We start from the raw sequence: 26,618 nt of genomic DNA on the forward strand, positions 1-26,618 counted from the left end.
AAGCCAGCGCTGTCCACAAGCTGTCAAACTTAATAAAACAAACTCTGATGTAGACCCTCCTTCTTTCTCTCTCTTGCCTTCATGCTGTTATTGGTAGTGACTCCTGCTCTGCGTTGCACCGTGTTTATGAATCCCTGGAAAACACACAAACACACACAAATGACGACTGATCTAGGCATGTACATTTCAGTTTTCCTTTATGATTCACCACTGAAATAGAAACGAAGCAGGATTGATGTTGGAAGTAAGGCAAACAAACAGGATGGTGGGTGTATGATCTATTTATGATCAGAAATGCATATCAATGTGTGAGTTCAGGATTTACCATAAAACCATCCGCTGTAACCATGAAGCAGATGGATGTTTGACTAATTGGCTGCCCTCCTGTCACACTGACCTCGGGTCGGTTGACTAACTGACCAGATAACTGGCTGACAGACTTAGTGGTGGTTGACTGATTGGCTGGCTGCTTGATGGGAAGGCTTCCTGGATGACTGAGTGTCTGAGTGTCTGAGCGTAATGCAGGCTCACAAGTCGATCCAGAGCGGCAGCAGCCTCCCGGGGTGAGATTATCAATACACACAGATACATGTGTCTTTAAAGCTAGGCTGGAGAGCTATAAGCTTCCTTGAGTTTGGATCTTTTTCAGGAGAGTAAGTTGCCGTTAATTTGAAATTGCACTGACAAATATGTTGACATTTGGCAGCACTGTTTAATGCCCCGCAGTGCACTGGATTAAAAAGGCTGGTATGGCTCCAAAATGTGGGATCAAACTGGATTAACATGTTTGTTACATTTGGGAACTTTTTTATCAAAAGACTTGATAGCAGTATATCTTTCATAAATGAATGATTACTTATAACTATTTCATGTATATTTTGGTCCCTCAGCAGTACAGCAAGGATTTGCTTTGACATGCTGCTATTTGATGATTCATTCATTCCTTGTTGCATCACCAATAACGGATCATGAGTTTTGCTTTGAAGGTCCTTTGTAAAACTTTATTAATTAAAAAAATTGGCTGCAAGGATCTGAAATAAATCTGATGACCAAGTATTACATTTTGTTCAACCATTAATAAAAATGTACGCAGCAAATATAAAGTAGAAGCAGTATCCAAGAGGAAATGTGTAACTGCTTTTTTATACAACGATAAAAAGCAAGTTTGTTCCCCTCCAACAAACTTAAATGCTGTTCTATCTGACCTTTACCTCTCGGGGCTTTTTACTGTTTTCCACTTTGGTATACTAGAATATCAGCAAGCTAAACTAAATACAGCATCCGCACCAGAGAGTGCCCTGCCATAAATCACCTGAGCTGGTAAAACAGTTACATGCTGTTCTGAAATCCGGCTAAGCAAACAAAACAGAGCTTGAGGCTTTACTGAGTTTAGAAAAATGTTTGCTGTAAGACTCTGAATCTGGGTAAAACAACTCACTTTATGCTTTGGAAAGAAACTCTTTGACATATTCCTCTAATATTTTAGTATGACAGAACAAAGTGATGTCTAGATTCTTTATTTAAATACTAATAATGATTCCCTAGTCACGTATTGAAATTGTATTTATTTGGTTTTCAGGAAGACATCATTAGATTGAACTGAAGTCAATTGATTTATTTTAGTCAAACAACAAAGAGAAGCCAGGTTGAAGAGTGGGTGTAGCTCCAGTGAAGATAAACGGTAAACAACAAGGAAACACTTACACTGAGAAAACTCAAATATCTTGTGTTATTCCACAGCAGGAATCACCGAGGACGTCACATGACCCACAGTACAGCAATCTTAAAACGATTACTCCATGCATTTTATAACTTGAGATATGCTCTTTTTAATTTGACCGCTGAAAAAAAACCTCCCTGAGGAAAATTAAATATTTGAATCAATTATACGTAGAAGTTAAATCCTCTGAATGAATAACGAGATAAAATGCAGGGCTTCTAAAACTTTAAAAGGACCACTTTTTCTATTTTGCAGAGAGAATCTTAATGTCAAAATGTCGGATTTAAAATAAGAAAAGTCTTATGCAATGTTATACCTTGAAATTATTTCTGAAATGTTTTAATAAGCAACTGTTAAGGAATAATTTTCTGAAAATGTTTGACCTACTGTTCGACAATATACATTATGTGTTTCTGTCCCCCATTTACATGCATATTTACTACATTTTTCAATTAAGTATTATCAGTAAAACATTGAAAAACAGATGATTGATCTTTGTTCTATTATTTCTTATTATCCCAATAGACTTTAAGAGTCCCATTATCCTTGGAAGTAATATGATGGGAATATTTTGGATGGAGTGGCTCCTTCACTTCTCTGTATTCACTCTTTCTCCCTAAGCATGCATCCCTCCTGGTCATTTCACTCATTAATGAGAATTCAATGAGTTCATTACTCATCTATGATCAGGTTTTTAATTTCTTTAAGTACCAATCTTTCTTCCATGCATCCATTACACCTCTCTCCTTTTTCCCGCCTGCCTCTGCTCATGTTGCTCTCCCTCCCTCTCACTAACAATGAAAAATGCTATGACTTTATATCCCTACGACTGTAATCATTTATATGGATGTCTGGTCAGTTCTCTTCCTGGTGTGCATGCTCTCCCTGGCAGGCACACACGTGTTCATTTCCCTGAACACTTATACACAGCAGTTTGTCTGCAGTAAAGGAAGCTGTGGCCATGCATCATCCCACAACAAGCCAACTAGCATCAACACACATGATCACCAGTCGGATTGACTGAATACCGAGACACTTTGTATTTTTTTCTTATTGATGTAGAATTGCTTGCCGTTTCCAGCAGCTTACAGCAAAGCTAGGCTGAAGACGTCTTAACACTTATCTCTGTACTGGGAGCAAATAGCAGACAAATATGTAAGCTTCCCATTAGACTTTGAAAGACCTCCAAAAAATGTACTTAAAGAATGTGCGTTTAAAGTATGATAAATCACTAGCATACTGCTATGTGAAATATTTTTGCAGAAGTCTGTACATAATGCTCCAGTCAATTACAATCATAATTTAGGTCAACCGTAATGTCTCCCCTTACTGGTTGTTTGTGTTCGTGCTTGCATCCTTAAAAGCACAACATGAAGGTTGTGTTCAACCCTTAACTGTATGGGTGTTTATTCCCACACGCGTGTATATGAAAACATAATTATTTTGACATTGCGACACCAGAATTGTTGAGCAAAGATGTTTTGAGGTGTATAAGTGAGTTGAGTGCTTAATTAACTGATATGAATGAATTGGAACAGGAAGTAACAAAGTCCTTGGTTTCTAAATGTAACGGTTAATTTCACTTGAGTGATCTCTTGGCATAAAGGAGAACAGTCATAAATGTTGTCAATATCTATTGTTATACACAACACTTTGTGTAATGGATTGTATTGTATTCAAGAAACAAAGAAATGCATACTGAAACAAACAAAGCATTTGCAAATAAAATAAGCCACAACTAGTGGCTGCAAAATGTGACGAGAGCTTTTTGTATCTGTACGTTTCCTTCGGTGGGGCTCTACTTTTCCTTTAGCGGTCAGAAAAAGGCTACCCATGCCAGCAGAGAGTAGCTGTGTGTGTGTGTGTGTGTGTGTGTGTGTGTGTGTGTGTGTGTGTGTGTGTGTGTAAATAACTAAAGGAAAAAGAAGGAAGTTCATGCATAATGCCGAGGGTGGCGATGGTGACAGGATGTCAGGCTCCTCAGGAGTGAAACCCCTCTGAGACCAAAGTCACAGGACGTCTGCAGCAGGCTGCCTGGAGTTTACTTAACTTTCGTTTCTGATGTTGTCATCTTTTGAGCCTGCATAGGGCTATTGCAAGTTTACTGACAATTCGGCTTTTCGTGCTTTTTGTTTTTATGGTTATTACAGATTCCCATGTCACATCAGAAAGCGTTACGTGCGTGCCTTTAATCCCTTCAATTTTGTAGCTGCTCTTGAATGTATTTGGTTTGATCTCAATAGGAGGAACCCATTCATGGTAATGTGATTACTGTCCCTTATAATAGGCTAATTACAATAGCTTGTCATGTAGAACGATTAATGCTGAGTAGACGTGATGCATTTGACCTGTGAGTGAGTTTATGTGTGTTCCTCCTCCCTCCCTCCCTCCTCTCATATGTATGTATTTTCTTTCTTTATTTTCCTGTTCTCCCTTCATCACAGCTTCACCCCCTCACTCTCTCTCTGCCTCCCTGGTTGCCTCTTCCTTGTCTTTCTAACAGATTGTTAATCGGTGATTACTGCAGCAACAAAAGGTTAGGTGAAAGTGTTGATGAGATTCTGTTGTCATGGGAAGTGCTTAAGGCAAAAAGCGGCATCCGCTGAGTTTAATGATCCTGCACGCATGTGTGTACGTTTTAAAATCCCTCGCTAAATCATGCATGAATATGACGTAGTGTGTTAAAGAGCTGTGGGCTTTTGAACACACATACACACCCGCACTGTGGAAGATGGATGTTCTAGGCTCTCTGTAATGCCTCTCCGTCTCAATCTGTCTTCCTGAAGATGACAACGTGCCACGGTCACACAGGATATATAGCTACACACACACACACACACACACACACACACACACACACACACACACACACACACACACACACACACACACACACACACACACACACACACACACACACACACACACACACACACACACACACACACACACACACTAAAGGATACACGTGAGGGTACAGATACGGAGACACACAAAGCTAGGGACGGAAAGACTGAGTGACAGAAGAGCACAGGAACAGTGAGCTACACACATCAATATAATCCCACTGCACTTTTTCTACCTGTAAATCCTTCTCCACCCTTCTGCTTTTTTCGAGGAACCCCATGGAACATGTCATGTCAACCTGAACTTGTCCCATGCCCCAGTGTGTGTGTGAGCGTTTCAGGCAGTACTGAATACATGCAGTGTGTAGTGTGATAAACAATAATGCCTGCCTCTGCCTGATTAGTAATAATCATATTGTTTCTGGCATTTGTGTTTTTTTTTGTTCACACGTTGCATAATAATAACTCTGCAGGTTGGTAAAAATGGGCACATAGAAACTGTTGCTATAGAAACACCAGAATAAAAGCACCCTCCCTGGAAACGACACAAGTTTTAATTTCTTCCTGTGAGATAGTAGAGGGGGTTTCACTCTTTGTGTTCTCGCTCTTTCTCTCTTTTCCCCCTGTCCCTTTGAAACGAGAAAACAGTTCTCCCTCTTCTCTCTCCATGTTCCACTTTTATTCCAGTTCTCACTCCCTCTCCTCCCCCTTTCAACCTCCCCTTCCTCCTCCTCAGAGGGCCCTATTTCTGTGAGTCAAATTCATGGCACTAGTGCACTTGGCCTTGACTGACAGAGTTTTGGTAATTTCATGACCAGAGGCTGTAGCGCTCTGGCAGTGCACCTGCATCGTTCATTTAAGAAGAGGCTGGATTAGGAGGAATACATTATCGTTATCAATCATGAACAATCAGATCAGCTTCTCTCATCCCATTTACCAGTTTGCTCTCACCTCACACTGACATTTAGTAATGGAGAAAAGAGCCCACAACTCTCCCATGAGGAAACTGATTTGTTTTATCTGGGATATGCAGAGTATCAAAGTCAGAAATACACAAGTATGCAACAAGTGTGTTGTTTGGGTGCTACTTCAGCATGATTTCTTCAAAAATGAGGAATGTGAGCTGCTTTGAATCATCATTCAAATGATACGCGACTGATGGAGTGCACATTCCTGTGGTGCTGCCTTTAGAAAGCTGCAGAATTTCATCAACTGAAAAGAAAAGCCCCTCATACATAATACACGCAATTGTGGACGACAAATAGTTGTGAGAATCATCCATTCCTCCTTTTGAATTGTTGCAGGGATAACATGTTGATGCGCTTAAAGCCTCTGTATGCTGTTAGAACATTTTCTAATACAAAAAACAATGCGTTTTCTGAAATAAGCTGTGGTCTGTGAAGGCACATTTTAATACCAGACATCACTGACCTATCTAATTTGTGTTGACACGCTCCCTTGGTATGCCCTCTCCCTAATGTAGGTCTGGTAATATCATTGCAAGCTACAACATTATTGAAGTCATGCAGGCAGGAAATTATCCACTTACAGCAAACACATTTGGCACTGCACCAGTTCAACATTGCTGTTCGTGATCTGCTCCGGCATGACATTATGTCTGCAGACATCTTATATGCGACACATTATACATATCACCAATAAACTCACCCAATTTTGAGTAGGATAAGGAGTACACCACGGTTCTGAAACAGAAACTGAACTAGTATATTCATGACTGCAAGCACGTACAGTTCTTCAAGCCTCTGAAAATGTAGTTTCAAACTGAGAGTATTTCCCTACAACGTAAAATATTCATTCCAAATGTGCAACAATGAAAGTTAGCGGACAAAAAATATTATAATATATTAATTATCAAAGGTTGAACAGTCAATAATTCAAGCTTATGGGCTTCATTATAACTGTGTGGGTGTGGATTCACAAGATTTGATTGACAGTTGCTTTGATTCAAATGTTGCTGGTGCACAGAAATGTTCGACATCACTGTTTCCAAACTGAGCTCTGTCCATCTGAAACCTGGGAGAACAGCACAGACAAAGAATAGAAATACACATATATATATACCCTATATACGGTGTATATATCCACCTGGGAATAAAGCGTTGCAATAATGAACCCTCTGCAAGAAGCTGAGGGGAAAAAATACATGTTTTGTAATTTTCTGAAACATTAATGTGTTAAATATCTCGCATTTTAGTTTGACAATTTTGAAATATGTTATCCACTGAAATATTACCTAATTACGCATAGTTCTTTGACTGTTTTTGTTCTTCTTACCTGACTTTATATTCAGCCATAAAAACCTTTATCCTGGTGTTCATGATAATGTAGAGTATGTTTTTTTATCAAAGGATTTTTATATTGGACCAAGCCTTTCTTTCTCTAATGGTTTACAAGCTTCTTCTATTTTCTTTTTTAGGTTTTCTAAAACCTTTTCCTCTTACATGAATAACCAAGACAAATTGGAGTGAAACTCTTGAATGAAGCATACTACTTTATTGAGTCCTTCATTCAGTTTGGAATTTCACAATCTGTAAAGAAAAGGACCCTGACAACTCCCCATAGTTCAATCAGGAGAGACTTCATTTGGTTAAAAGAACATTTATTGACACGTGTCATATGATAAATGTTAAGTCTTTGGCGATTAGACCCCGATCCTGAAATCGTATATCTAAAGGGGGAAATGCAGCCGTGAGCATATAGGGAACCCCCCCGGGGTCTAGACACTGGGGATGATGCTGAAGATCTGGATTTGATGAGGAGATGGGATGAAGAGGAGGTGTGATGAGGTCTTTGGGTTAACTCTCCTGGCACTGGATATGATGAAAGGAGGTGGATGGCGGGCGGCAGCATGAAAACCTGAAATCACAGCTGACTGCAGGAGAGAGGAGAACCATTTTAAAGTTTGGCTGCAGCACGATGATTGGCTGCTGAGATTGAGGTGAATGTAATAGGTTAAAGACAACGCCCGTGATGAGCTGATTATAAGCAGCTGCGGACTGAATGTATACCAGTCTTCCTGAAAGAACTTGCGCTGAGCTTCATATAAACCTTGACATTGTATATCCTACCTCTTTTTTACATCAGATCTTATTGTCATTGTCTTTTATTTTGTCTGTCACTGTAGCTACATATACCATTTTCCTCCTTTTTAACTCCATTTCAACTTATAAACTCTCCGTCTATATTGCCCAGGCCTTACTGTATGTAGCTGTGTGTGTGTCTCATACAGTACACACTCAACCTGCTGGCTCATGTGAAATATCAATGTCCCGACCGATGAATAACAAAGCACACTGCAGCATAAAGAGTATTAGTGCCCCAAGGGCAAATATAGATGCAAAGAGCGTCTTTCTCTCTCCTTACCTTTCGGTTCAATGTGTGCATTCATGTATGCCTCTCTCCTTTATAGCCTTTCTCTTTGTAGCCTTTCTCGTTATAGCCTTTCTCTTTGTTGTGTATCTTTGTGAATGGAAAAGTTCCTGGTAATTTTCTAGAAATCTTTCTTTTGATCTTTTGTCTGTGAGTCAGCCCTACATTATACAGTATTTATATCCACACGTAAAAACTCCAGAGACCAGAGGCTGCATGTCCATTACAGTTTTGGCGATTTGGCCATAATGTACCTTATTGGAATTACAATTATGTGTGTGCTGCATGCGTGCATTTTAACTGTGCACTGACACACGTAGAGTTATCACACTCATCGCCCAGCAGAGTGTCTGTCTTTGCCGCTCACCCTCTGCCTCCCCCTCTCACATAGTCACAGGAGACACAAGATAGACAGCCAGATAAAAACAAGAAGGAGGAACTACAGAGAAGCACTGACAAAGTCAATTTATAAGGATATACTTCCCTCTCTAACTCCTTATTGCCTCTGGTAACAGTCTGTTTAGAACAGTAAAGTACTGAGCTCTTGCAGGTGTAACTAATTAGGTAAATACTAGAATTGACAGAGCCTAATTAGATTCGCCGGAGAAAGGAAGCTGAATTATTTACAACTGAATTATTTCGGCCCGTCACCGGCCATCAGTTAAAGAAACGACTCGCTGTGGTTAGGACGGTAACAGTCAAGGCTTATAGGCATAATTTCTTACAAATGATTTCATTCTTAAAACATCCAGTGTGTAACTCATCAATTTAAAGAAAAATGTTCTGGTCCCGAAGGCTTCCATCAGCAATGACCCAAATGTAATTGTACATGTTTTAAGAACAGCCCATTTTTGCATGAATTATGGAGGTTTTGCCTCTTTAATGTGCTGATGAAAGCCCCACATCACCTGTAATACATTCATAACTCACACTGAACCTTGGATATTCTAAATGAATCTTAATTCAGTGGAATATTGTGTTGCAGTCGGAGCATAATTACAATGTCTTCAGAATACACGATGCAGCGATCTTGATCATGTTTTCAGTAAAATAATGAAAAGCAATTAATCAAACAAGTCTTATGAAACATTGTTCAGGTTTGCACGAACGCAACACACTCCCATCTGTCTGGTAAATAAAGAAATATTCTGAGTGAATTCATATTTTGAGTTTCATTTGCACCACTGTTCTCTCCACAGTAAAGGAGATATTGTGTTTCATATGTCGGGTCCCATGACAGCTGGACCATGACTCAACATGTCATTTCACTCGGACTCTGAATCTGTAACCGCAGACCACCTACATACAATCTATTTTTTGTATCAAAGTTCAAGGGATTTTGAGTCAGCCTTAGATAACTCTTTGATTAAAAAGAACGGTTGAGAAAAATATGAAATTGCAGTGAAAAACATAACTGATTAAATTCACCTTTTCTAAGGCTATGATTATTGTCAATTAAATGTGTGGACATAATTAAATCAAGTTAAGTACCCCATTTAACACAATACATACTCAGTGAAAGAAAGAAAAAGAAACAAGGGTGGACAGAATAACAGAACAATTATAGACTGCTACCAGAACAGAATAAGAACACAAAGAGTCATTTAAAATAATCAATTTTAGAACAAATTTGGTTTGAAAAAAAGAAAGAAACTAAAGAATGTTAACATGCTCAATGTCAAAGGATGTGTTGGAGGTATCTCACCATCAATAATGAGTGTTAAACTCAACATAAAGAAGTGTAGAGCTATCAATGACACATACCTTTATTATTTAAATTCAAAATCACACTGAAAAAAGCAAACTGGTTGTTGCCATGAGAGCAAAAGGGGGACGGGGGGGGGGGATAAGTGAATCATTTTCACAGTAGGGAGGGATTGTAATAGAAATGATCATACAATTATAAGACTACTGAGTGTGTGTCCAAACAGCACACACACCTGCAGATAAATATGCAAGAACACACGCTCGCACAATTAAAACCACATGCAGCATTGCTTTGTGTTTAAAAGAAAACATCTGTGCCATTTGATTTAATCGCCTTTCTACTTGTGTAAATGTATTTTGGTTGTTCTTTTACAGAATTCATATTTTTCAAACATATATGGCTGTTGGACCCAGTTAAAACAATTGCCTGCTCTTTCTGCTACTTTTTGATATACTTATTAAGAAACCAAGGATGTGGCATTGGAGATTGTAATGTGGTATTTAGATGGAGATTATTAGCAACAGTAAGCAAAAACCAACATAAGTTGTCTTAAAACAATAAAACTGTCACTGTAATTTTAGAGCTTCAATACTTATTTGGTGATGTTTTTATTTAGTAAAAAAGCAAAATAGGGTAACCGCTGCTTACTGTCATATAACTTTGGGCTATGGGACCACTTTCATTTGTTTTTCGTTTGCAGTGAAACAGCTTTGTTGTCAGTTGAAACAAGCAATTGATTTCCACTGTCAGGGAGAAATATCTTTATTGAGAAGGGGAGAAAATTATAGAAAGAGAAGGCAACTACTAGAGAAGGCGAGAAATGTGTAAATGGCTGTGAAAAGGACTCAAAGAAAAATGTGACCTACAGGTGCTGAGTCTGCGTTTTTGTGTTCTGTCAGCAATGAAAGAGCGACCCAATCCTGACCGCCAGCTACAGTTTATATTAGAACATCTCAGCATAATAGTGCAGTTTACCACATACACATACACACCCACTACACCCAAGGCCATGCACACAAAAACACACACACACACAGAAACATATTTACAGAGGATTGCTTACCAGAGCTTGCTCTCAGCACCCTTTTTGCTTTGCTGCGCTCTAACACGCGTTCTGCAGATTGCTGAGTTCACAGATTTGATATCCCCACCTAGCATTGACCACAGAAGATTCTAATGTGCGTTTCTGCAAAGTGTGTATTTGTGTATGTGTGAATGTTTTGAATCTATGCTCTCCTTATCACACGAACAGGTGGATTTTCATGAATGCAAAGGAATTCTTAGTATTTTATTGCTTTCTAAGCTTATCCCAAGGGTAGGTGAAATATTGAGCACACTACTTCTTTTTCCAGCATCAGAACTGCAACCAAGTGGGGCATCAGGGATTTTCATTGTCACACCTTTGTAGTTAGATGGCTCTGTGTATATCTGAGTGTTTTCCCTTCATTGACTCAGGAGCACCGCTGCATTGTGTCGAAGAAAACCCAGGCCAGAGATGACAGCTTAAATTGCACTAAACTCAAAAGAGAATCCACAAAACCTCCCTTTCTGAAGTATCATAGCTATGAGAGTTCCTAAGGATAGTTATGTTTGAAACAGTAATCAATAGTTTTAAGATGACAATTGGTTGGATATGTCCCAGTGATGCACAAATGGACAATAACCTGAACCTGAAGTTCCCCTAAATGCTACAAAGTGTTATAGCCTCTTTCAGCTCAGTGCTAGCAACTTTTTCGCCTTGTCTCATTGTCATTGCTTAATCAAGCAGTTTTTAACAACGTTTGACTTCCTGCCCAGCACAAAACAGCAAACAGACAAAGCTGGCAGCTAGCAGATGACCTTAGCGCAGCATTTAGCAGCCAAGAGCCAAATATTTCCCTCCGGACTTGGTAGGGACAACAAATGTGCTTAAATGGAGTAAATAATGGACTTATGTACACACTGTGGACAGAAACACAACTCCAATGAATGATAATGCTGCTATATCATTTCTTGATATCTGAAAACAGTGTGATTTCAAGACTTTATGGAAGCTGCAAAACAGTGCATCTTCAGTGGGGGCCTATACTGTCATAGTTATGATAGATGTTTGATCAATTCATATTTAGGTTAAATACTTAATACACTGCTTCGACACGAAATGGACTCTTGAAACACTCCATATCGTTCATGGATAGACTGCTATTTCCCAGTGGAGAAAAATGTGCAGCACATGTCAAGCTCCACTCCCTGTCTTAGACATGGCAGAAAGTCATGTCAATTTAAACATTTGACCCTAAAACGGCCAATTCCAAAGACCCATACTTGTATTTCTTGACTGGGGCGACACATTTAGTAATGAGCTGTCGTTCCGTTGTGCACTGCGTTTGCCATCACTTCACAAACCTGCCCCCAGTGCTTTGGCTCCACCAGACTGACAGCAGCTCCCAAACCCCCAAACAAACAACAACGGGCTGCTCTACTGACGCCACTGAAGCAAATACAAATAATGGAATGACAGAATTTCCGCCCGGTGCCTGTGAGCAACCACATCTGCAGAGACAGTAATATCTGTACTGAAATATACATCAATCATGATATGTGGAACATTTTGAAATATGTATTATGTTTAGCTGCACAGCCTTTACAGGGAGAAGCAATGCCTGTAGGAGGGCCATGGATATACTCTCAAATTATTATTTCTTCTTAAATTTGTTTAGATTTTGGTGTCAGCGCTGTCGATTTGAATCACCTCAATTCATTCTATTCTCAAAATAAAGCTATTGAGTTGTGGTTTGAAGGATGATTGATTAGACGCAGTGTTGGCTTCCCTCGGAAAGTCAATCCGTTTTTTTTTCAAAGTGAAAATGATGAAAAATGAAGATAATATTTTACGACACACACACACAGATGCACACACCTGCAAATATAAGTATCCATGCAATCACATTCGATTCTCCAGCGTACACCGCTCTCACTTCGTCCTTATTTCGGGCTGATTCTATCTTTGATCTCACTCTTGCTCACTTACACAGACACTATCTCTCTCTCTCTCTCACACACACACACACACACACACACACACACACACACACACACACACACACACACACACACACACACACACACACACACACACACACACACACACACACACACACACACACACAGACACACACACACACACACACACACACACACACACACACACACAAATCATCCATCCTACCTATCGCTGCTATCTTCAAACAGCAACCCCTATCCCTTGCTGACAATGTTTGGGATTTACTCTGGACGTGGCCTTGATTCTCCCCCTGGTGTCTGCGTATTTGTCCATCTGTGTGTGTGTGTGTGTGTGTGAGAGTGTGTGTGTGTGTGTGTGTGTGTGAGAGTGTGTGTGTGTCACATGGGGTATGATACATGTCTCTGCTCCATTCCTTGGTTGTTATGGTGACCGGTGACTGGGCCTGTCCTGTTTAGCTCTTTCCTTTCGGTATGGATTACATTTACAGTTTCTGTTCATTTGAATGCGCAGCTCATTTACATCTGACACGTAAAACAAATAGGCTCTTTGATCAACTTATTGAAGTGTGATGAAAGGCCTGGAAGAATTTTCAACACTGTTTGTTTGGTATTTATTAGTTTGCAAGATTTGTTTGTCAGCACAAACACACTTTGCTCAGTATAATCTCAGTCCCAAAAAGTAAACACAAAGAGATAATAGTTTTGAACATTGAAGGATTTTAGTCGCAAGATGAAATGACAAAAGTGCTATTCCTTCTCATTCATTATCAACTCAGAGTGAAAGTAATGATGGCTGTAAAAAGTCCAAACTGGTGAATACGTGTTTAGAGTAATTGGTCTCACAAGAAAAAAAGGTTTTAGCAGAGATGGACTTTTATGTTATTTTTCAGAAACCTGCTTTTACCTCCACTGAGCACCAGCTAAATATACTAAACGCTTGAATGTAAATGCAGTCCAATTTACTTAAACTGTTTGACAGCGGGTTGACAGAGAGTGCGAGAAATGGCGATAGAGAGAAAGACAGACAGAGAGGTTGTGTATTTGTTCTCCGTGTGATAAATATAGGAGGTGAGTGGGTGGAATAAAAACAACACTGCAGCAGGATAAGAGAGGAAATACAGAGAGATAGATATAATGACACCAGCCGAAAGACAATGTGACATTGTGATAATAATAATAGCGATAAAGTAAGGAAGCGGTGTAATGACACTTAGGGAGAGATGCCATGATACTAATTCAGAGATAATTGTGGCGAAATAGGGAAAGTGAGAGGGATGATGGGATGAGAGAGCAGGACAGAGCGAAGGGAGGTGATGACAGAGAGCTGGGGGAAGAGATAGAGAGAGGAATACAGCTGCAGGGAGGAAGGGATGCAGGGAGAGAGGTACAGAAAGGGTGATAATATCATTTTGTAAAGCATGGTCAGGAGAGGGAAAGATAAGCAGTAGAGGGGGAAGATGGAGAGAATGACGTTTGCAGAGATACAAACATAATGTGGAAGATACACAATGATTGTGACACAGAGATAATGAAAAAGAAGGAGGGGGTGGTAGATGAGAAGAGCTAGGAAAGAAAACAAGGATACCAGAAACATAGACAACAGATTTCTCTCCTCTCTCCATTCCCCTCCTCTCCACTTTTTTATAGCTGGTATTGAATCACTGCAGTCAATAGTTCTACACAGCGTAACTTAGAAAGATGCATTTGATTTGTGGCCCAGCAAGCCGTGGAAAGAGGAGACCAGCATTTGATTTATGAGCCAGGGACCTTGTGGTCAGGTTTTACCAGAGCGCTGCGCCTCTCAACCCTCACATTTAACAATCTCCCTGATTGTTATGTAGATCTGTGCACAGATCCATTCATTAATGAACAAGGCAGACAGGGTTTTTGGTCATTTAGAAATAATTCATTTTATTGCATGCGAAATATCTAGGTGGAAAAGGTGCGTTGGATTTATTTTTAACAACCAGCTCCTTGTTATACTTGTTAAATATGGAACAAATATTCAAGTAGTCGTCTGAATTTTACCTGAACATGTCTCACGACAGTAACTTTGTTCAGCCCTGCATGCACAATTGAAATTAAAGTGAACATTGATAACAAAGGAAAAGCCTGTGGGATATAAATCAAACAACCATACCTGAAGGATTTAAGCATGTGTTTTAATGAACACTGTCAGTGTGTGTGTGTAAGCATTTGCTTCTGCACAGCACTCGATTGCGATTCTGTCTGAAGCAGCTTTTTAAAATACTGTTTTCAACTGTGGCAATTGAATAATAGCCTTTCTTTTAAATATATATATATTCAATTCCTTTTTTCCAGCACTTATGGGTATGCCATTGTAGCATAAGGTGATTGCAGTAGGCTTTGTTAAACCGCTTTTGAAGAGTTTTACCATATTTTGATGATTATCAGGATTATCTTGACATGAAATGCTATTTTCTTCATAATGAAGTTGACATTTCTGGTAGTGAGGCTCATGGATTTCCATCAAATCTGGTATACACGATGACGCCCCCCTCATCTATTGGTTCAATCATTGGGTCACAATTTTTCTCCTCCAGCACTTTGATTAATGATTAAGAACTGTGCCTGTTTGTTAACAGCCCTAAGTTAAGATGATAAACATGGTTATCATCATACCTGTTAGATATAAAAATGTTAGCATTGTCACTGAGTATGTTAGCTGAATGCTGATCATGCATTTAGTTCAAAGCAACACTATGCCAAGGTACAGCCTCACTCTTCTGTCATTTCTTTCAAGGTGTGTTTGGGTGTCTTGCTCACTAGGACAGCTGTTGGAAACACTGACCATATGGTTTCGGTTACTGGTCAGTCTATCAGAAAAGCCTACACTAAACTAGCAAAATCCAAGCACGGAAAACAAGGGTGAGGCTTAAAGCTTAATCATTGAAGAGGCACGTAGAAAAACGTTTTACTGAAATGCCTGGAGAAAGTGCGGTGCTAGAACATGGCATCCGGCCTGATGCAAATATCCGCTGAATTCTACTTATCCCATCTGCTCGAAGGGCGCAGGGGAGGGTCTGGACATAAAGAGAGAGGCAGAATGAGAGACACACACAAAGACGGCTGAGGGGGAGAGGTGAATTGGGTTGGAAAGACGGTGGAGAACAATCTGAAATTAATCTGGACACTCCAGATGGTATGAAGTTTGTGTATGTGTGTGTGAGCACGTGTACATATGCCTGTCTCTGTGCTGCCAGCCTGCCGTTTGAGCCGGTCTATAGGTATTTACGTGTGTTTCTGGGTGTTGTGTTACTTCAGACAAACAAGAACATCTGGTATGTGCACAATGCGGACGTTTTAATCTCATTTAGAGTGGAAAAGACAAAAAACACAGAAAGAGACGAACACCAATTTACTTTGTTAGCATTTGCTTGACTAGATTGTGACCTAGAAGATAGTGTCTCTGTAGTGCACAATGCATTATTTTGTGTGTGCGTGTGTGTGTTCACGGTGATATAAGGTTAATAAATCAATAGCCTTCACTATCTGAGAAACAATTACTGCTGGCTTTCATGCTGGCCACACACATTCTCTCCCTTACACACGCACACACACACACACTTTGCACAACTTGTCCTGTATATTGCAATTGCTTTAGGAGTGCAATGCGTAACATGTTTCTTGAGGAGAGAGAAGCAGAGGATGAAATGTGGAAAAAAAGAAGTGAAGACAGAGTTTGTAAACGAGCAAAGAGAAGTGGATACTCAAAGGAGACATACTGTAAAACAGGGTCCTTAAATACTGACTGTGTTATTTCATAGTATTACTATTTGGCTTGGCGTTTTGCTTTGACATCTGATACTACACTATTTTAACCATAAAATACTTATTTTGTTTAATAGAAGTTACTTTGGGAACCACAACTGTTAATCTGGTTAGTTTTGTTTTCCTTTAGCTAGTGCTTGTCCTCTCTGGATTGTTTTGTTCTGTTTTTGTTTAGTGCAGTCTGTGGTTTGATTTTGTCTGCTGCAGTTACATGTACTGTAAAGATTTCCTCAGATTTGTTACACATTAACATAGCTGTTGGCTGCTTTAAGAGCTGCTTTATTATTTATTTACTGACTTTTTTGTCTCGCTGAACTTCACACTTAAAAGCTGTTTCTTCAAAACCCAGCCAGCTGTATAGAGTCTGTTCTGCTGTCCATGTGTGTGTGCAGCTCTGTCCCCTGTGAAATACGCTCATACATGTATATGCTAGTATAGTCGGCAGCGACTGACACCCAGTGGAACTGTCGAGTGCCTAAAGTACTGCTGAGATAGCACAGATAAATGTAAAGATGGAGGAAGAGAGTCAAATCTCTTGGCCTCTACACCAGATCATATCCCCCCTCATACCAAGGAATATGTTATCAGATGACAATGACGTTTCTCTAACTTTAAAACAAGTTCAAGCAAGTTGTTTTAGATCATTATAATACCATATTTTGGCGGATACATTTATACAGTTGAAGGTCGACATAATGCTAATGTTCTGTGTGATGGACTGCTCTTATAACATATTCTCTGCTTAAACTGGCTTAGCTTGTATGCGTACATGTGCAAATATTATAGTTAATGTAAATGACATACATAAGCTATGTTCAATATTAGGACTGTACAAATTCTAATGCCTGCATATTTTAATGTTAAAGTATTTAATTTCATGGGATTTTTACGAGTGAGCATTGGGATCAAATGGTACATGCTGTTAAAACAACACCATACAGTAATCTGTGCAAGTGTGTAAAGGTGTATGTGTCAAGTTATCTCTGGTTGGAGGTAAGTGGATCACAGCACTAGGATTAAAAGGTTAGCAGCCTTGAATCTAAATATATACTGTATGCACTCATATGCATCACTGTATGAAAGCTTTTCATGGCATATGCTCCGGTGTCATGGGAGGCTGTGAGCCATGTGTTGCATTATGTTGGAGACGCACGCGAGGACAGGGGCTTGTTATCTAGTAACACTTGGCTTGGCACATATCACATATTTTAGCTGTGCTCACTTAGTTTTCCCCAACACTACCAATTACATTTTTTGTAAAGGTCTTGGAGGACATAACATAAACATGTATAATTAACTTTCATCGCAGTGGCATGAATCTAAATTCCCTCTTTTTTTAAACCCTGTAAATACCTGTACACACGTGAAAGATAAAAGGCACAGGATAGAAATGGCTGTTTCTTTAATATCTGAAGTATGCAAGGCAGGAATCAAATGCATGATTTTACGTCTGAATGATATACTTCAATGCAGATTTCAGATCCTCATATTCTAATATGATGATGTCCTTATCTCTCTCTTCCAGCTGAATCTTGTGGTGGTGTCGTCCAGGGACTGAATGGCTCCATAGAGTCGCCGGGTTTCCCCCACGGCTATCCCAACTACGCCAACTGTACATGGCTGATAATAACAGGGGAGAGGAACCGGATCCAGCTCACCTTCGTCACGCTGGCGCTGGAGGAAGACTTTGATATTGTATCAGTTTACGATGGACAACCGTCGCCTGGCAACCTAAAAATGAGGTTAGAAATGATTATTTAATTTACAGTTTGATCTTCAATCTGCTTCTCTATTTCTATCTCTGCCATCTTTCTCTTCAAACCTCCCTGACTCTCAGTTTGAGTGTTGCCCATCCTCTTCTCCATCTATACTCATCAACTTCTTCTGAACAGACACTCAACATTTGGACAACATCATATTTGTCATACTTGTCCCTACCAAGATGTACAATGACACAGTTACTATGAAGTCAAAGAACAGCGTCAGCTTTCATTTGAGGGCATTTTCTTTCATTTTCGCTAAGTAGTTGGACAATATAATTGAAGATCTATCAAAGCAGACACTTTGACATAGTAACGATTTGAAAGGTTACTTCATTGAACTCTAAATATGTCATCAGTAACACAATCCTCTGCATTATAGCATATATGTGCCTGTACATTTGCAAGCACAGTTCAGATGAAAAAAAGGCAGTTTGTTTGTGTATTTTTGGAGAAAACAGTATAGTTTGTGTGTGTTTCATGAGAGGTCCTGTAAGATGAGGAGACACCACTTACACTCCACACACATCACAGCATGTTGTATGATATGGAGTTTTTGAATATATATTTATTCGTTTTTTCATTCTTTGATTCTAGCTATAAAAAGTTCTAACTTGATTCCTCAAATTATGCTGTTAGCGTTTAAATCTTTATGTTCTCCTTTGATCAACACAAATGTGCAGGAAAATATAGTGTCAGTCATTAATGAATTGGTTGCACCAGCATTGCAGAAAGGGCAGATACAGTACAGCACACAGAGCTGGCTCACTGTGGGAAGCTTATTCATAGAGTCGGCAGTGTGTAGGAGGTTGGTGATGCAGTTATGGATAACAGTGGGTTTTTCCTTGAAAACATGATATAGCTCTATTATGTCAATGTTAGAGTTTTTTCACTGGCTGGAGGAGAAGAGTGCAGACTGCAGACTACACTGAGTGGACGGTTTGAGTGGAGGCTCACAGTACAGAACAGCTTTATTTTGAGCAAAATCAGGTCTCTTTCTCTAGTTTATTGCTTTTTGCAAAGCTTAGTCTGCTGTAAACACAGATATTGTCAACATTGTATTTGTGATAAATGAATATAGAGGTTGGAAAGTTCTGTATTTAACATTGAAACACTGTATTGAACTCTATGTCAGAACAGTGACTGAATGTAACTTATTCTAGTTCAGGTCATTCTTTCCGACTGTTAGTTGTGAAGAGTAATGTTTGTTTGCCGCGCGTAGGACTTTTGCCCTTGATGTATCAATCAGGATTGTTTGTTAATTCAAATCCACTCTGCACTACCACCCTCATCTGTTCAGCACGATGCTTCTCGTTTGACAGATTGCTTTTCTTTTAGATCCACAACAAGCCAGTAGGACCAAGAGAGTTTAGTTTGGCCTTATGTTTTGCTTGCCTCAGTGAAACGTGGTGTGATTAGCTCATAAGATCTTACAACATAAGGCCTAAGAGACCACTTGTTGCAGCACTGATTAATAAGAAGCTTCACAGTGTTCACTTTCAAGACATCTTTCGGTAAGTAAAGCTCAAATATATCTGTGAAATGTCTCCTGCGGGGGGGAGAGGGACATCTCCACCTGGACGGACGGTGCTTAGTGTGTCAGCAATCTGCTGCTATGTTTACGAGAGCACAACTTATTCATAGAGCTTACCTCTTATTGTGCAATCAAAGTGCACCAGATTGAAGCATTTAACTTTAAAATATCCTTGACATCTGCAGAAGAAAGCACCAGGCTGCACCTAGGACCCCCCCCCCCCATGGTATCACCAGAGTTTGCCGACTGCAGGACTTATTTGAGTTGGAATGACGCATGCACCAAAAAAGGCCATTGCTCTTTAGAACTAGTGGTGGCATGACAACAGTACCAGTGACTCACCTGTGTCCTGCCCTTTTCTCAGATCACTTGCTGGGTATTGCTCCTTCAACTGTGTAGCAAGACAATAATGTGCTCCTGCGAAATCAGTGCTGTTATGTGACACTTTTTGCGGTTTTACTAACACCTGCAGCATCACCTTATACAGTAGGCAGAACTCTCAAGCGTTAGTAGCAGCTTATTATAGCACGCGGATTACATCATTTGAAAAGGTGGATGTGGAAGCTGTAACCCTTCTCCAGCAGTCAGCCCTGTAACGGGTGTTAAGGTGTTAATTAGCTCTGGGGTTATTTAGCACTCACATTATTGGATACCCAACTAAGTATACCAGCTGTGTTTCTACTGTTCTTCTGCAAACCTTGAAATGTTAAAGATCCATAAAAGAGTAGAGCATTAGTTTCTTCCAGAGCTGCCTTAAGTGCAGTGAGCACTCGCAGTGAACCCATCCCGATGTCATTTAGAGCAAGTGACTAAGCTGGGAGCTGCGGTGCTCATTCTCTCCTCAGCTCAGCTCCTCTGTTGATGTTAGCACTTCTGTGAATGGTGTGGACATGACTGAGGAGAGGCAGCATAGTGCTGGAATGAGACCCCTCGTCGGCCTTCTTTTGTGCCTGCAGGGCCTCCCTGGTGAGTGTCATGGTGGGCAAAGCTTCAGCCCAGCTTATAGGGATTCCAGCTCTAGCTGAGTGTCAGTAGCTTTTAAATCACGACTCAACACCCTCTCTTTGCTTATTAGATTGTAAAATGGGTTTTTTCAATAAATATTAGAGCTTATTCCAACAATCCTGCTGCTGCTTTTTCTCTGTCTAAGCTATATGAGGGGCAGTGGTCAACCGGTTGACATAAAACCCTCCTTCTCCCAGCATTTCGCTGAAATGACTTGCTGATATGAACCCATCAGGCTTCCCACATGGACGGTGGGATGAAGCCAAGAGGAGCTGACTGCCCTCTCTTTGTTCACAAAGAGAAGCACGGAAGAGGCAGGATATATCTTTCTCTCGCAGCCACCCCTCCAACTGCCCTCAGACCCTGTGTGTGGGGAATGCTGATATCTCATATAGAGAGAAGAGCTGACCCTGCATCTGTGGCCTCTTCTCTCCAGCCCCAGCTGTGCGTCAGCAGCGGTAACTCTGCTCCATCCCACTCACTCCGATGAGTGATGTCAACAGTGTGAAAATATTTATTTCTGAAATTGAAAATCTTCCCTCATACAGGAACCACTGCCTGCCATAAAGTGCCATAGGAGAATTTTTTTTAATGCTTTTTTTCATCACTGAACAAGAAAACTAGTCATCACTCGCCCACAGGTTCAGAGGGAGTTATACTCAAAAAATAGACTTGCAATTTAGTATCACTTTATATTTCTATTGTTTGTCACTTTGATAATAGTCATGCCTCAGTGGAAAAGAAAATGAAGTTTATTGCGGAGGAACTGGTGTCTCTGATGTATTCTCTCTTGCCTTTGTTAAGTGCCCTTCTATCAGTATTGCGTAATTTTACTTTGAAACACAATCTTAAGGGTAGAAGATTTGAAGCTTCAGTTTGCCATTTTCCCCGCACTAGGGGATGCCTTTTGTAAATCCTCTACCAGTCAAGACGGCACAGGCATTTGTCAGATCCAGATCCCACTGTGACCTAAGATTTTCATCGTCATAACTACACTGTAGCTATGTTCGTATGACCAATAAAAGCCTTGAAAGGAGTGGCCGATTTAGTGGTGTGGTGGAGTTAAACATTCAAGATTAAGCTGTACAGCCATTCTGCTCACTCACGGTGGTCATTAGTTGGGAATATTAGAAGAAAGTCAAATATGAAATTGATGCTGACATTCACTGACATCATAACATCAGTCTTTAAATCTGGAGAAAGCTGTTTGTCTATATTCGTTTTTAAAGTATTGAACTGTGGGCCTAACCTCGGAAAAAGCCCCTACCCATGGGATCATGATCACATTATTCGATCCCAAAGACACTCAACAACCCAGCCAGATTTAGCTGTTTGCATAACTCCAGACTATATCAAATACATACAAATTGTCTGTCCTAGGTCATTCAATAGTTTATGTCTCTTGGAAAGTCAAACAAAACCTTAAGATTTTCCCTCTGAATCTTTTTTACAAAATCACACACATTTGGGCTTTTCTACTTTGTCTTTTTGAATCACTAATGCGACACTTAAAGTCACTGAGCTTCTCCAGAAACACTTAGACCATGTGTTAATTATTCTAACAGTGACAACGAGTCTTCCCTACACTTAGCAATGTTTTAATTTGAACCCAAACCACAGTGTGTCTCTAACCTTCACATAGTAATTAACCAAACACAAGATCTTTAGCTACCTTTAGCTACATTTTTCAACAATGTTTAGTAACAAAGCTTTTTGGGATATAAGATATTTTCCAGCTGATATGGGCGTCAGATAAGAAAGTACTAGTTCTAGTCATTGTTATACATTTCGTACAATGTCCAAAGACCCACATCATTGTGTTAACTTTTGGTTTCTGACCTACATATGAACCAGTTTTCCTACTAAGATAAAAAATAGATGTTCGGTTTTAAAATGTCGCTGGAATTTACTACTTAGTTTCTCAAAACCAGAAAGAGAGTGATTATGTAGTCAGGTCAGAGGGTAAAGCAGGTCAAACCATTGATATTCCTAACGCCATGTGCCCTGCGGTCCCGTGTCAGCGGCCCACAGAGTCTTCGCTGAACAAGAGACGTTGGCAGAGGTGGTTTGTCAAGCTGCACTTTGACCAAGTTAAGTGATACCTTTTTGATGTCGGGAGATTTTTCAATCTGTATGTGACCCACACTCCAGCAATTTAATGAGTTCCTCAGAAAATCACAAACTTCATGCCATACTATTTATTTAGAACAGGGTGCAAAAATGTCATCCCTCCTCAGGTCTCCTTCAGTTCAAATACTATCCACACTAAAAATCCACTTGTGTTTATCTCATCCTTCCTGACTTAGAGAGCCTTTATTTATTCAGGGAGGAGTTATACTGAGAGCCATGCTGTCTTTTTAAGAAAAACTCTACATACAACCTAAATCTACTCCTGGACTGCTATTATGTCCTAACTGGCTTTATGCACTGGAAAAAAAGCTGCTCCAAAAACAAGTAAGAAAATAAGGAAAACAAGGTGTTCTCGCTTGTAATACATAGAAAAATCTGCCAATTGAACAATTGCTTGGTAAGATTTCTTGAAATAAGACAGGACATTTAGACAAATCAGATCTTGTTATTAGCTGGGAAAACTTATTTTGGACTACCAGGATCAAGAAATGCTCAATAGTTAGTTGGTGATTTTCCAATAACTACGGAGCCCCTAAAGGTTCATGGAGAGAAAAAAAAAGTATCTCGTGCGCACGATATAGTATTTCGTGCGAATGAGAAAGTATTTCGTTAGTTTCTCGTTCGCACGAGAAAGTTACCGGCCAAGTAGGAAGTGGAGCACAGAGGAGACAACCGTTTCATTGCAGACTGTTATGTTTATGTGGAGAAATGGCAGTGCATACATTTCAAACTTGGACTTCATTTAGGGACATCTTTTGCCAGGAGTTTAGAGCTATTTGTTTAAGCACCGGATTCGCAAAACAGAAGAGTCTGTCAACCAGTCTGCTTTGATCTATGAATTCCTGTCCGTGACTCTCACAGTCTCTGCTGCTCACAGCTGTTTTATAGAAGGAAAACCTCCTTCACTTTATGAAATCTCTGCGGCACCAGTGGCCTGTACTGCGAAGCAGGATTTGCTATTTACTATTCATTCATGAAGTATGACGCTACGCTGTCAGCGTGCTTCTCCATGTTTGTGATTGGTCAAATGTTGCTAACCCCGTCCCTTTCACGTGAAGGCGCTCTCAGCCGGACAGAGAACCCCTGGTTGATTTACTGAGTTGATAACCAGCTTCGTAGGACCGCTTAGCGAGATCGCGTTTGTTAGGGTTAGTTAAGCAGGGTAACTCAAACATATCCAGGGTCTGTTGAACTGGCTTTGTCGTACAGGGCACTGGAGGCAGTAACGTGTAACTCAGCAGAATCTGAGAAGAGCAGCACCAGCTGCAAAGAGCTGTGCCTTTTACTGTTTACTTCACTGTGTTTCCCTTCATTAGAACAGCTGAATAGAGATCGAGGGTGCTACGTTTAACCACACACACCTCTACACACATCGAACTACCAGAGTATTCCCCCTATTACTCGTTTTATGAAGGAGATGTCCGGTCACCAGGGCGCATGATGTGTGTGTGTTTGTGCTCAGCTCCGCTCTGTGTGTGTGTGTTCGGTGTGTTTGTGTCCGACACCACCGGCATTTGCTTTCAAGTGACCATGAACAGTAATTTACACAAATCTGGTTCTCCATAGTTATATGTGTATACCCAAGTGAAATAAATTAGTTTAATCTTAATCTCGAACGAACGACACGATCATAAACAAATGCCCACACACACACACACACACACACACACACACACACACACACACACAACACACACACACACACACACACACACACACACATACACACACACACACACACACACACACACACATACATACACACACGCACACACACACACACACACACACACACACACACACACACACGCCCTGGCGACCGGACATATTCTTCATAAAACTAATAATATGGCGTAATAATCGGGCAGTTCGATGTGTTTTACCATAAGAAAGTATCTTGTGCGAACGAGAAAGTATATCGTGCGCACAACTTAATAAAGCGTGGCCTCGTTTTATTTAAATTGAGGCCACGAATTACATCTCGTGCGCACGAATTAATAAAACGTGGCCTTGTTTTATTTATTTTTCTCTCTATGAACCCTCGAGGGCTCCGGAAATAACACTGTATGAGATAAAACTCAAAATAAGGTGTTTTCAAGAGTCTTTGATTAAACAAGATACTTCGGTCTAAAAACAAGACCCTCTCACTGCATCGTTACTTCTTAAAGTGGACCTATCATGCTATATTTTAATAATATAGTGTAGGACCATACCTATATAAGGCATATTTTTTTTTTTTCCAAAATACCAAACAGATCATGCATTTTAGCCATGCCTCATTTTGCTCAATTTGACATTTTTTAGCTCTGTTTTAGCAAGGGCAGATTCAGTGAGAACAGCGCCATCTACTGGCCTGGCATATGTACTACAGCGTCTCCAGCGCTTTCGAACGGCAATGGCCGTGGCTGTCTCCTCCTGATTGGTGGAGTTGGCCCAATAGCCGTAGCGCCACTGTCCTGACGTCAGGACAGTGTTCCAATCTGGATCAGTTTTTATCAGATCCGTTGCAGCCCCTTTTTTAGAGATTTGGGTATGGAGGAAAATAGAGAGGGTTGTGTTTTCTGACACTTGGTGAGTTCCCTGGAACACCGGGGACACATATTCATGTATAAAAGACGTACAAAAGTGCATTTTGCATGATAGGTCCCCTTTAAGTTATTAGCTCTTATATCAAGTGTAAAAACATTCATTATATCAAAGTATTTTTAATTAATACTACTATATCCATGCTGAACTTGTTTTTACCTTTATATATACAGTCTATGGTTTTTACACATACTGTAGGAATTTAAATAAATCTTCACGCTTATTCGAACAGGTCTCGTTTTGGTTGTAATTAAAATTAATTTCGACTATTCATATGAAATATTACTTTGCGATTCTTCTGGCGCCAAGATAAACTAGAAAGGTTCTGATGTTGGTGTTTTGTTCTAATCAGGTGACAGGATCAAGATAGAAACAGGTTTTCAGAATCAGAACCAGAATTCCTTTATCCGTCTCACAAAGCGGAAATTGACATTGTTACAGCAAAGTAAAGATAGAGAAGAAAAAAGAAGAACATTATTATATAAAAGCATGCACATAGTAATTAAAATAGAATATACATTATTACAATATACAGGAGTACACATTTCATGCTCTAATAATTCCTTCTGTTTTAATGATCTGTCAATACAACTGATAGAGGAAATCCTTTCTGTGTAAAACACATTCAAAAGTTTATCCGAAAAAAAAGTTAACATCAGATAATTTGTGCAAATCCAGTGCATATCTAGAAGTGTTTTTTTACTACAACAACAACAACAACAACAACAACAACAACAAGAAAACAATGTCCAATTCAAAGTCTGACATTTGGAATATGCCCACCTAATTGGGGCTGCTGAAGCCTTATGTAAGCTTCAGATACACTTTGGAATACATTTTTGGCTTAAAAAAACTGTTTCAATCTTTATATGTTGATCCAATTATTGAGTATTATTATTGATTCTTTTTTTACTTACACTTTTAAGAAAATCTAAAACTGGAAATCCCTTGAACTACATAATAACAACCAAACATCAAACTGCTGAAATATACAATATCAATACATATGAATTCCTCTGGTAGAATAGTTGGCATACGGAGATAAGACTGCATACTGTATCTAAGGGAATTGAAAGGTTTCCAACATTATGTAGGTCAGCAATCTAACATTAACAAGCACGATGATGATAAAGAACATGCCGAC

General features: G+C 39.8%; 1 protein-coding gene across 1 annotated transcript in view; it reads left to right on the forward strand.

The window, feature by feature from the left end:
• LOC117471385 (CUB and sushi domain-containing protein 1-like) overlaps positions 1-26,618 on the forward strand; it is a 385,022-nt gene that overhangs the window by 72,997 nt on the left and 285,407 nt on the right. The window contains exon 2 of the mRNA XM_034116353.1: positions 17,985-18,201. Coding sequence (XP_033972244.1) covers positions 17,985-18,201 — 217 coding nt within the window. The remainder of the gene's footprint in view (positions 1-17,984; positions 18,202-26,618) is intronic.

This window comes from Trematomus bernacchii, unplaced genomic scaffold (assembly GCF_902827165.1).
Source record: "Trematomus bernacchii unplaced genomic scaffold, fTreBer1.1, whole genome shotgun sequence".
Classification (NCBI taxonomy): Eukaryota; Metazoa; Chordata; class Actinopteri; order Perciformes; family Nototheniidae; genus Trematomus; species Trematomus bernacchii.